This window comes from Centroberyx affinis, unplaced genomic scaffold (assembly GCF_046629955.1).
Source record: "Centroberyx affinis isolate AG114_WGS23_722 - 3 ecotype Tasmania unplaced genomic scaffold, CSIRO-AGI_Caff_v1 ptg000740l_1, whole genome shotgun sequence".
Lineage (NCBI taxonomy): Eukaryota > Metazoa > Chordata > Actinopteri > Beryciformes > Berycidae > Centroberyx > Centroberyx affinis.
This window is the reverse complement of record NW_027279353.1, coordinates 766-13,238: the sequence shown is the minus strand read 5'-3', so window position 1 is coordinate 13,238 and position 12,473 is coordinate 766. Positions and strand designations below refer to the sequence as shown.

Below are 12,473 nucleotides of genomic sequence, written 5' to 3'. Positions count from 1 at the left end.
TCGGAGGGCACTTCATCACCATCTAATGCCCATCATTCCCTCTGATAACAACGCACCGCCGGCTCTAATCAAGCTCCCGCCGGGCCATTACGGCGAAAAAAGCAGCCTTCAGTTACACCGCGGGTCCCGTTTCCCCCCCCCCCCCCCCCCATCCGTCTCAATCCTGCGGGACGGTGTGGAGCGCCGCGGGGGCCGGAGGGAACCCCCGCCTGCGCTCAAACACCTTCATCTGTCTGAAGGCAACGGGAGCGGAGAGAGAGTTTCAGCGTTCAGGCAAAGTCTGAGGCGAGACAACATGCTGCGGAGCAAAGGACTGGGGTGCTGTAATGTGTGTGTGTGTGTGTGTGTGTGTGTGTGTGTGTGTGTGTGTGGTGGGAGGTGGCAGCAAAGGAGACAATACCTCCTGAGAGCTGAATTTCTATAAAAAAAAACATGATACTTGACACATTTATGAAAGGGGCATTAGGTAATCGATTGACCTTTATCAGTGAACAGATCAAAGTGAAGATCGATTGAAGTCATCTAATCCGACACAAATCTCTGGCACCCCCCGCCCCCCCTCACCCCCACCACCCCCTCTCTTCCCCTCCTCTCCTCCCCCACGAGTCACTTTGGCCTGTAATTATCAAACAGTAAAGTCACATTTTCACAACAGAGAGGAGTATGTTAGCTAATTAGAGCAGAGATCCAACAGAAATGTCTAGTGAAAAGCTAATACAGTATGTCACCATGCTGGATACTGGATTAATAACAACTGGTTTGACATTTGCTTTTATGGCTTGTGAGTCGAGGCTTGTGAGTCTTTGTGTCGGAAATGTCTTACAAAACTGGGTTGCTTGTAGCACCGCTGAGCAGCTGACAATGCGAGTTAAGGGGCGTTGGGAGAGTTTTCAAAGTTCAATGAGCGAGGAGTTTTTGTTCCAAAAGAGAAAACGGGTCGGAAAGGAGGGTTTTGAAAGCCAGAAATGTCCGCGCCTGGGCGTCCTGGTGGCTCAGTGGTCTAAGGCAGTGGTTCTCAACGTGGGGTCCGGGGACCACCAGGGGTCCTTGAGGGGGTTCCAGGGGGTCCCCAGCAAATTGATAAATTGTTAAACTTCAACATTATTTCATTTACAAGAAGTTAACGCAATTAGAGAATGTAGAAGAATGACTGTTTTGATCATAGTTTCTCTGTTATCTCTCCACCTACAATACAGATAGTCATGGAATTCTGGACAAAATCATCTCTAACAATAAAAATATTCTCAGATTTGGGTCCGAGAGACAAAGTCTCATCAAATGGGGGTCTGTGGCACCAATGTGGACTAAACAAGGGGTCCTTGATATGAAAAAGGTTCAGAATCACTGGTCTAAGGTGCGTACCATGTAAACGCAACGTCCTCGGTTTAAATCCGGACCAGGACCTTTGTCACATGTCATCCCTCTCTCTCTCTCCCAGTTCTTCCTGTCTCTCCCTCTGCTTTGAGCTGTCCAATAAAGGCAAAAATGCCAAAAAAATTCTCTTAAAAAAAAAAGAAATGTCTGCACCTTTTGAAGTAATTGTTGAGTCATTGGTATTGATCAACATCCCCATCGACCCCTCACAGATATATTATGGTCATTTTGTGCTATGGGGCAGTGAAAGCCTCACTTACTCAGCCTTTAAGAAAGAATGGGTATCGGGTGTTAATTGGGTTTGTTCTCTCCTCTAAAAGCGAGGAGAAACAGACAGAAACGGGGCAGAAACATATCACAACAAAGCTTGACAGGGAATCTGACTGAAGTCATAATGCCATAATAGTGTTGCCACTGTGCAGGACCATAATGTGTGTGTGTGTGTGTGTGTGTGGGGGGGGGTCGTCAGGCTCTGAAAGACACGACAGAGTCTTTTAGACTTTGAAGAAGTTTGAGTCGAGTCGTACTTTTGTCCCTGATTGTACCAGCAGACGACGAGTCACAGAGTCTAGCTGAGTGAGATTTGAGTCCGAAAGATTACAAAAGGCTTCAATTCTGTCCTGCTGCGATGATGAGAGATGTTTCCTGTTGTTTGTGTGTGTATGTGTATGTGTGTGTGTGTGTGTGTGTGTGTGTGTGTGTATGTGTGTGTCTCTTTTCACTCCCAGACGGAAACTCTAAGCGGGTACTGGACAGGTGTGTGTGTGTGTTTCTTTCAGCCTGTGTCGGTCCGTGTGTTTCTGAGTGTTTCTGAGTGTTTCTGAGTGAGTGTGTGTGTGTGTGTGTGTGTGTTTCTGAGTGTTTCTGAGTGTGTGTGTGTGTGTGTGTGTGTGTGAGAGCTGGAGCACAGCGGCTGGTCCTATCCAATTCCTGCTTAATGTTCTATGCTCTTTTAAGCGAGTCTGACGACACTGCTGCTGACAGCCCATTGTCACAGCAGACACTCATTCCCGTCGCACTTCCCTTTAATCTCCTCTCTTCTCCTCTCCTCTCCTCCTCTCCTCTCCTCTCCCCCCCGCTCCGTCTCGCCTGCCGTTACTCTGCCTCCTCCCTCGCTTCTGATTAGTCTGGCGCTTGGTGAGGGTTTAAGGGTATTTTAGTTCACGTTGAAGGTGATTTGAGTGACTGTTTTCATTTGTTTTGTTGGTGAGACGTTTCATTAAATGACATCAAAGTCTCCTCTCTCCTGTCGTCTCCCCTTATGCCTTTGTTTTCTCACCCACTCCATCATCAGATTTGGGGAGTTGACTTTTCAAAATGTGCTCTATCACAAATTACCGATTACCTGCTGAAAACTGAAAACCACTGAAGTCCCCTGTAGTACTCAACTTCTGCAAAGTAATCTTCATTCCACTGTGGCCCTGATTTCAATTACTTTTCCACTTCAAATATCTCACAATCCGGTTAGAGAAGCAAGCTTGTGACTTGAATCCCACATGGGAAAAGAAAACTCTTGGAAGGGTAAGTGAACTCTCCCCGTCTTTATCGTTTGAACTTATCGTTACCCACAATGCATTTAACCCCCAGCTGCTGCACTGGAGCTGCTCAGTGGCCTCTGCAGTAAAGACTGTTGTTATACTGGGAAGCTGCCATGTGTGAATGTGTGTGACTGTGTGTATGTGAAGCAGGGCGCTGCTGAAAAATAGTATGGTGCTAAGTCAAGCTTACCTGGATAAATATAGGTTAAAAATGCCTCTTTACCCTTTCCTTTCCTTCCCTTTCCTCCTTCCCTTTCTTTCCCTTCCCTTTCCCCTTGCTCTACCACTCGTTTCCCTTCCCCTTCCTTTCCTTTCACTTTTCTTCCCCTCCCCTTTCCTTTTCCCCTTCCTTTCTTTTTCCTCCCCCCCTTCCTTTCCCTTCACTTTCCCCTTGCTCTACCCCTCCTTTCCCTTTCCCTTCCCTTCCTTTTCCCCTTCCTTTCTTTTTCCTCCCCCCTTCCTTTCCCTTCCTTTCCCTTCGCTTTCCCTTGCTCTACCCCTCCTTTCCCTTTCCCTTCCCCTTCCTTTCCTTTCATTTCCTTCCACTTTCCTTCCCCTCCCCTCCCCTTTCCTTTTCCCCTTCCTTTCCCTTCACTCTCCCCCTTCCTCTCCACCTCCCTTTCCTTTCCCTCCCCTTTCCTTTTCCCCTTCCTTTCTTTTCCTCCCCCCGTTCATTTCCCTTCGCTTTCCCCTTGCTCTACCCCTCCTTTCCCTTCCCCTTCCTTTCCTTCCACTTTCCTTCCCCTCCCCTTTCCTTTTCCCCTTCCTTTCTTTTTCCTCCCCCCCTTCCTTTCCCTTCCTTTCCCTTTGCTTTCCCCTTCCTCTCTACCTCCCTTTCCTTTCCTTCCCGTGTTTGAGTAATCTTCAACTCCATTTCCAATAGTCTCCTCAATATTCTCTCCCTCTCTTCTCACCCACACCAAACACTAGCAGTAGCCGCCAGCGAGCCTTGCTTCATCCATCACTCTAACAGGAATCGAGCCTAATGGTGGGAGAAAAGGACAGCCATCAATCTCCTGCTCAGCCTGACAGACCAAGCTGCTGTCAGGTCCTGTCCCCACAGTGTCATGAAGCCTTCAGCGCCGCTTTGAAGATCGGTACATATTATGCAGCTGCTGTGTGTGTGTAGTTCAGCTGGGAAGAACGAGGCGTTAACACTGCCAGGGTTAGAGGTTCGCAAACTGATGTAATCATTGACGTTGGACTGTGTTGGAGCGACAAAATGGTGGGTGAGGCAGAAGAAAGAGAAAACATATCAAGAGGGCTAGTGCTACTCCATTGAAAAACCAAGAAACAGACTATACAGTATAAATCAAATAAGAAACTGACGTGGACAGGAAGATCATTGTTAAAGACTGATCCTCGTAAGAGTTATACCAGGCTTTCTCTGTTTTATCTTTGTTTTTGTAATCCTTTGATGAGTCTGTTTTGACGCTATTTTTCTCAAAAAAAACGCAGCAACGTCTCTAATTGGCTAAACGGAGGGTGAAGGATCTGTCCATCAAGAAATGGTTCAATAGGGTTGAACTTTCCGTCCGTCAAAATGGATCGAAATCTGACGGAGCGTCATCAGTCCTGTCCGGACAACAGACAGCTGTCACTGGAAAAATGAATTGAAATGAATGTAGAAGGAGAGACACAACGGATCAGTGTGGCCACCGCCTAACACTGCCAGGGTTAGGGGTTCAATTCCCACTGTGGCTCAATAGATAGATAGAGCAAGGCATTAACACTGCCAGGGTCAGGGGTTCCAGTCCCACTGTGGCAATATGTGCACCCATGGTACCGTAAGGCAGAGATTCTCAACCTTTTTCATATCAAGGACCCCTAATTTATTGAGGACACGGCCCCCATTTGTCTCTCAGACCCAAATCTGAAAATATTTTTATTGTTAGATATGATTTTGTCCAGAATTCCATGACTATATTGCACATAGAGAGATAACAGTGAAGCTATGATCAAAATAATCATTCTACTACACTCTCTAATTGTGTTCACTTCTTGTAAATAATGCTGAACTGTAACAAGTCATCAATTTGACCCTGGAACCCCCTCAAGGACCCCTGGTGGTCCCTGGACCCCACGTTGAGAACCACTGCTGTAAGGTGCCTTGGGGGAAAAATGTAATTTCATAGTTGGATATTAACATGTTTCAGTGATATTACCTTTTCTAGTCACGAATGGTGTAACAAATTACCATTTTAATGTGAGTATTAAGCTGCACTTGGCAAGCTTTTATGTAAAAATGCACCTGTCTTATTGACCTAAATCACAAAGTGGAGCTGCAGCAGAGAAGAGCGTCCACCAGCCACTAAAAAGAAGACAATCAGGTCCATGGAGTGTGCAGGTTACTGACTTCATGTTGCATTATTTCTGGGTAATGAAGCTCTTCAAACAGTTTCCTCTCACTCTCATTTGGGGCTGCCAATGTGCAAAACTGCCTAATGCAGCTTTAATATTACCGTTACAGATAAAAAAGAAAGATGTTTTCTTACCACTAAATATCAGATTGAAGATGAAGGGTTCAACCTAAGCCAGATGAAAATAGGGCAGTAAAGCTGATTATCTCGCTGTGGAAGTGCAGGACGCCCACCACTTTGATTTTATCGAACAAAAAGAGGACGGGAAGTTGGACATCGGCGCTGCTCGGTTCCCCTGATCCTTCACACAGGAGAGGGAACTGAGTAATTCCGATAAAAGATTCACTGGAGCACACGGACAGTTTGGCCTTTTATTGAAGGTGCAAAGACTGTCGTATCGATGCCAAACTGTCCGTGTGCTGCAGTGAGTCTGTCTTCATTTTCGCTCTCTCTGCCTGAGAGGCACCGGACGGCCCATTCTCCTCCAAAGAAGCTGATGTGTGGTGGAATCTCCTTGTTGCTCTGAGTAATATCAGTAATAGTAGTAGTAGTATTTTAATTATAGTTGCAGAGAAGGAGTATCTATTATGTTGATGACTGTGATTCATGATTGTTTTGTGATTGTCCTATTTGTCTTGTCCCTACACTGCACAAATGAAGGTCCTCGCAGAAAATCTAGTAATTTGAATTGAATTTGAATAAGTAATATAACAGGTAGTGGAATGAATTACTTCTCCCAGAAATAGATAAATAAATAATATTACTTTGGAAATGAGCAACAAAGGCTGCACTTGTTATAATGATACAGCACTGTCCTTTATAGACTTCTAAAAAATGAAATGACAAGTCTAGACATTTGTTTTTGCAAGTATTATGAACGCTGATGTATACTGTATCAAATCATAAGTGCACCCAACACACACACACACACACACACACACACACGCACACACACACACGCACACACCTACACCCACACACATACCAGTAGGCATGGCAACAGCTTCCACAGTCTCGTAACTTCTCGGTCACACCTCCTGATGCAGCTCATGTGGCAACATGTCATCTACGCTTTCCTATCTCTCCACTCCAATATTGCTCAAATCAGGGGCTTGCCAGAGTAAATTGATACACACACACACACACACAGAAACACACACACACACACACACACACACACACACTCTCATCAGATCGGTCGGGTAATGAGTTAGCAAGAAATAAGGGAGGCGAGATCTGAAGAAACCTATTAGGTTCGACAAACAGCCAAAGAGGTTGCAGCAGAGGCTCAGTCAAGGGCAGAGTTAATGTTCCAGGGGTGTATCTTAATCAAGGCCTGCACACAACCTCCATCAAATGAATATGGCTTTGGGAATCGTGCCTTGTTTCACTGATGTATCTGTATGCAAATGTTGCCAATGCAGGAGTCTCATGTTTAAAGTGCCCACTTGCTGAAAAACTGCTGCACTTCTGCCCCGTCTTCAAGAGGATTTTTTTTTTTTTTTTCATTTTCTCAGGGAGTTACAAGGGATGGTCTTGTAAGAAATTGGTTGAGAGATATTGGGGCGTTTTCACACCTATAGTTCGTTTGCTCTGGTCCGAATCAGTTGATGAGTTTGTAAACTTGGAGTGTTTTCCCCTTGGTTCGGTTTCTTTTCACACAGAGAAAAATCCAAGCGAACCAAAATGCATCAGTACAAACCAGGTGAGAACGTTCACTCCGCTTATTGGTCAGATGTGTCTGGGGCGGGAGCAAGAAAGTAAATACAGCAAGAAGGTCCTGTGTTCTGGACTAGTGCACATTGCTATGTGACATGGAGCAACAGCAGAGTTGGCATTTGCTCATAACTGTTGTAATTATCTGGGAAATATACCAGGCAACACTGTACCAGCAGAATGCCCAATGCACTTCGAGGAAACGTCTTGAAAATGCTATACTGGCTATAGCTGCTGTACCTGCTATACCTGCTATACCTGCTGTACCTGCTATACCTGCTATACCTGCTGTACCTGCTGTACCTGCTGTACCTGCTGTACCTGCTATACCTGCTATACCTGCTGTACCTGCTATACCTGCTATACCTGCTGTACCTGCTGTACCTGCTGTACCTGCTGTACCTGCTGTACCTGCTGTACCTGCTATACCTGCTGTACCTGATATACCTGCTGTACCTGCTGTACCTGATATACCTGCTGTACCTGCTGTACCTGCTGTACCTGCTGTACCTGCTGTACCTGCTGTACCTGCTATACCTGATATACCTGCTGTACCTGCTGTACCTGCTGTACCTGCTATACCTGCTGTACCTGCTGTACCTGCTATACCTGGTATACCTGCTATACCTGGCTACAGGAGCCGTTTAGCTCAAACTTACGGAGTAAATTGAGTACACCTGGTAGTTGGGTCGGATCGAGGTCGGATCACATTCCCACCACAAACGAACCGCTCCAGAGTTTGCTTGGGACCAGACCGAGACCACCTCCTCTAAAGGGTCTCAGTGCGGTTGTTTTGGTCCGCACCCGAGTGCGATTACTGTGTTCACACCCGCCCAAACGAATTGCACCAAGGGGGAAAACGAACCGGAGTCCGATTTAACTGGACTAAAGGAACAGGTGTGAAAACGCCCTTAGAGTTTTGCTTTACAACATACTAATTTGGTTCTAGGGTTTAGCATTCAAGATGGACTTGTCTTCAGTGCTAACGCAGGATAGATGTAGGACAAATGCATGAAACTTCTACAATGGCTGGATGTCTTTTTACAAGCAAATAGGTAAAAGAGCATTAGAAGATTTTCATTCTTCAAGGTGTATATCAATACCCATCTATACTGAACAATATAAATGCAGTATGTGAAGTTTTAGTCCCATGTTTCAAGAGTAAAAATATCCCATAATTTTTCCATGAAATTATTTATTTCTCTATTACGTTTATATTTTTCATGTTTATCACTCAATATTTCAAAAATACAACTGATTAAGGCATCAAAACGGTTTCTAATTTGCAAGCGAAGGTCTTAATGACAAATACCATGAAGGACAATCGCTGGTGAGATGTGCTTTCATGCCAGCAAGCGTGAAAGTAGGAGTGGGTGTCCGTTTTTGCTGCCCAGTTGCTCTGCTAATAAAAACCCAAAGATATGTGAAAAAGCAACGGTTGCCAAAGTCACTTCAAAGCGACACAAAGCTTGGCCCAGCGGCAGACCTGCAGCCAACCGGGAGGCGTTTGATTTGCCGCGTTGTGCCACAAAGCAGAGCTGGAGGCTGATTCATGTTTGGACTTTCATGCAATAAAGCCAACTGGTCAGAAACCCTGCATGGTGCTTGTCCCCTCTCTCTCATGTGGTTTAGTAGTCCTTTGTGTGTGAAGTGTGTCTATTTGTGTGTGTGTGTGTGGTTTGTGTACAGAGTCGGTGTTAACGCCTTCATCTAGTTCCAAACATGCCATTTGTGAATATTGTTGAAGAGTTGTTGGGGAAACAGTCTCAGGAGTAAAGCATGAACATGAAACACACACCCTCCTTTCAATCAATCAGTCTCTGGAGCCAGTAAACAGAGGACAGCTGCTGTGGAGAGAGAGGGTGACAGGATTACAGCTGTGCACATTGGAGTTTTAAGCCCTATTTGGACTAATATTACCTGGGGACCTCATGTGATTTAGAAAGTACCCCCCCCCCCCCCCCCCCCCCACGTCTGTGTTTCGTGCGGGGCATTCGCACGGGATAAGCGAACTCTGTATTTTACTCGAATTTACTGACATTATCCCCCGGAAAAGAGGCAGAAAAAAGGTGTGGAGAAAATAATATTATCACATGACCTCTGTGTTTGGCGAAATATGGTAGGTAATTTGTGGTGGAATTTTTACTTTACAAATTACGGACATGGCAGATTCGCACGGGATTAAGATCACAGACGACCTCCGCAATTATTACAAATTACTGGAGGTCCCCAGGTAATACTAGTCCTGTGCAAATAGGGCTTTAGTTATACAAATGTCTTTTTTGGAGTTAAACCTCAGTGGGCGGAGCCAAAGAACTAAAATTTTTCAGAGTGGAAGTTAGCTAACTGGCAGACTTGAATGGAAAAGAAGGAAATCTGGGGAAAATATATAGGAAAAAAAATCAAAATGCCATTCATGATGTTGGATGGTCAGCAGCTAGCTAACTAGCTTACCTAGATAACTATAAGATAGCGTAGCTAATTTGAACTGGAAAGGTAAGCTAGGCTAACTAGCTAACCTAGATAACTTAGTAGATTGCATTTAGTTAATAGCAAGAGCGCTAGGCTTCATAATGTTAGCTTCCTCCTCTTATCTCTTGCCTTTTTCACTGGGCTTCAGTCTAATTTACTGACCTAGAAAAATTTTATTTCTGTGGCTCCGCCCACTGTGGTTTAACTCAACCAATGGGATTATTTCTACCTCCAGAGCAGCTCTGCTTCTGAGAAAGTTTTGTGTAACAAAGTTTTGTGTAAAACTGCAATCTGCAGATTCTTGGCCACCGAGCCAAATAAAAACAAAGGATAAATCATTCTGTTGTGTGAAAGTCAATCACCTGGCAGCTCGGAGATCTGACTTCCGTTCCCCTGAGCTGGACTAGACTTTCAGATATGTCACAGAAAACCAATTCAGACCGTTATGTCGTGGCGAGCAGGCGCCGCGCACGATCAATCCATCACAGCGCTGTGCCTGGTTTGTCTCAACTTCTTTAATTAGATCCATTTGTACCTGAGATACTTGGTCGATCACGAGTTTGAGAGCATTTCAGTCACAAGCTAATGAGTTCTGTGCTGAGTGATGTTCAGCCAGCTTTGTTTTGTGTTTTGCTGGTTGGAGTTGTGACTGGGTGGGAGGAGTTTCCTTAACGAGTTTACTGGAGCTCATGGTAAAAAAACGATCTCTACCTACAAGTGCATGTACATACTGTAGGTGTGTGTTCATCTATCTGTGTGTATCTGGCCAAAATAATTGGAACACCAGTGTCCCATAAAACATAAAAGAGCTGTCACCTGTTTGTTAAGCATTATTATATGATGATAATAATAATATGATTACCAGTCAATTAAGATAAGATCAGATAAGATTGCACTTTATTGATCCCCTTGAGGAAATTCAGGTGCCACAGCAGCAATTGGCAGACAATGTCAAGGAAGACAAGTAGGCTAATACAAGAAAACAGATAATTATGATTAATTGTCACGCTCAGCAACAAACTGAGCTATAATCTAAAAGTTGCACATGAATTGAAAGTCAAAAAACAGCATAGATCAGTGATTCTCAACCTTTTTCATATCAAGGACCCCTAATTTAGTCCACATTAGAGCCACAAACCCCCCAATTCAATTCGATTTTGTCTCTGACCCAAATCTGGGAATATTTTCACTGTTAGATATGATTTTGTCCAGAATTTCATGACTATCTGTATTGCAGGTAGAGAGATAACAGTGAGACTATGATCAAAACAGTCATTCTTCTACATTCTCTAACTGTGTTAACCTCTTATGAATGAAGTAACAGAGAAGTTTAACACCTCATCATTTTGCTGGGGACCCCCTGGAACCCCCTCAAGGACCCCTGGTGGTCCCCGGACCCCACGTTGAGAACCACTGGCATAGATAATCAGATTAAGAACAACAACAGAGTGCAGGTTTTGCTTAACAAACATGTGACAGCTCTTTTCTTTTTTTTTAATCTTTTATTATTTTGGCAAGTGAGTGTATGTATGTGTGCACGTGTGTGTGTGTGTCTACAGATAAATATATAGGAGCATGTCAGTGCATGCATATGTTATAATTATGAGAAATATGGTGTATGCAGTGCCCCATTATTGAATTGCCCTTCCACACCATCCTGCACAGTGAATCAGCGGAGCGCTCTCTGCTGATTCTGATTAGCTACTTCCCTCCTCCTCGCCACACGTGTCCCTAATTCGCTTCTCTTGTCCGCACTTCCTGGAACAATCATTACGCACTATGAAAATGATGTTGCCGTTAGTCTGGCCTGATGGAACAAATGGAAATCAATCAGGTCCGACATGGAAAATCGTTCAAACATCTCAAACTCCATTTTCTTGTTAATTAAGAATGCTGTGCGTTGATGTGAGCAGATCGATGGCTCATGACACGTTTCACATTATATATATTTAATCAAACCGCATGGCGAGAGATGCACCAATGCTTGTTTTTCACCCATAATTCAGATATTGAGGACTTTCTAGTATTGGCCGTTATTGAGTACTTATCCATTGTTAGCTGATAACAGTGTTTTTCTTTGTATATACTGTATGTCTGACAATGACTTACAATTAAAACAGCAGCTTTAGTTTGAGACGGGAAGGTGCATCATAACTGAGAACATCATGTACATCAATTAAGAGGAAGATGAGGAAGAAAAGGATGAAAAAAGAGGATGGAAAGGTTTGCTGTGTGTTATATTTTGAATGGCATAAGTTTAAAGGAGATTTTGTTCCACTGTAGGCATTCTGTCGCCTAATTGGTCGTTGGGTGTTATCTGTTGACTTTCTAGCCCATTAGTTGTTTTCATCTCTTTTTGTCATGCTGCATGAGTTATTTCCTGAAAAAGTACAGTGACAGCTGCTGTCTCCCTTCATGCAGTCGCCCTGCACCCATCCTTTATTACAACTGCAGACATGTAATTCTTGAATGTTGTGTAGTTATAGTTGACTCAATATAGCATACTGTCACACAAAATAGTGTTTCTCAACCTACTAGTTAACAGACCTGTGAGAGAAACTTAATTTTTCAAAACAAATTTTCTTTGGGGACAGAACCAAAGTGCAGCAGTAGTTCAGCCAGGATGCAGTAAACAGTGGGCCTTCAACAGTGACTAAATCTGTATATTCCCATCTGCATCATCAGACAAATACTAATAATATGATTTGGTCTTCAGTTAAACACTAAAGGTCTGAAGAAGCCATTTTGTACGGTGGTATTAATTCGCTGAAGAACAGTGATGGAGGGGGAGTGCAAAAAGGACAGTTGTCAGTCAACCAGGATTTCTTCAGTGGTTCTCACCTGGGATGTTGTGGATGGTGATGGCCAGGATGAGGAGGAGGATGCGTCTCCAGCTGCTCGCTGCCTGGCCCGCCCCTTCCTGCTGTCTGCTTCCTGTTTCCTGTCCCTCTGAGCTGCCGGCCTGCGCTCCTCTCCTCCTCTGGTACACGTCGCCGTTCTCGATCTTATCTGC

The 12,473-nt window shown here is 44.3% G+C and overlaps 1 protein-coding gene across 1 annotated transcript in view; it reads right to left on the bottom strand.

The window, feature by feature from the left end:
- LOC139644443 (zinc transporter ZIP11) overlaps positions 1-12,473 on the bottom strand; it is a gene marked incomplete at its 5' end in the record, with an annotated part of 20,205 nt that extends 7,732 nt beyond the window's left edge. Inside the window, one exon of the mRNA XM_071519793.1 lies at positions 12,302-12,473. Within this exon, the coding sequence (XP_071375894.1) occupies positions 12,302-12,473 (172 nt within the window). The remainder of the gene's footprint in view (positions 1-12,301) is intronic.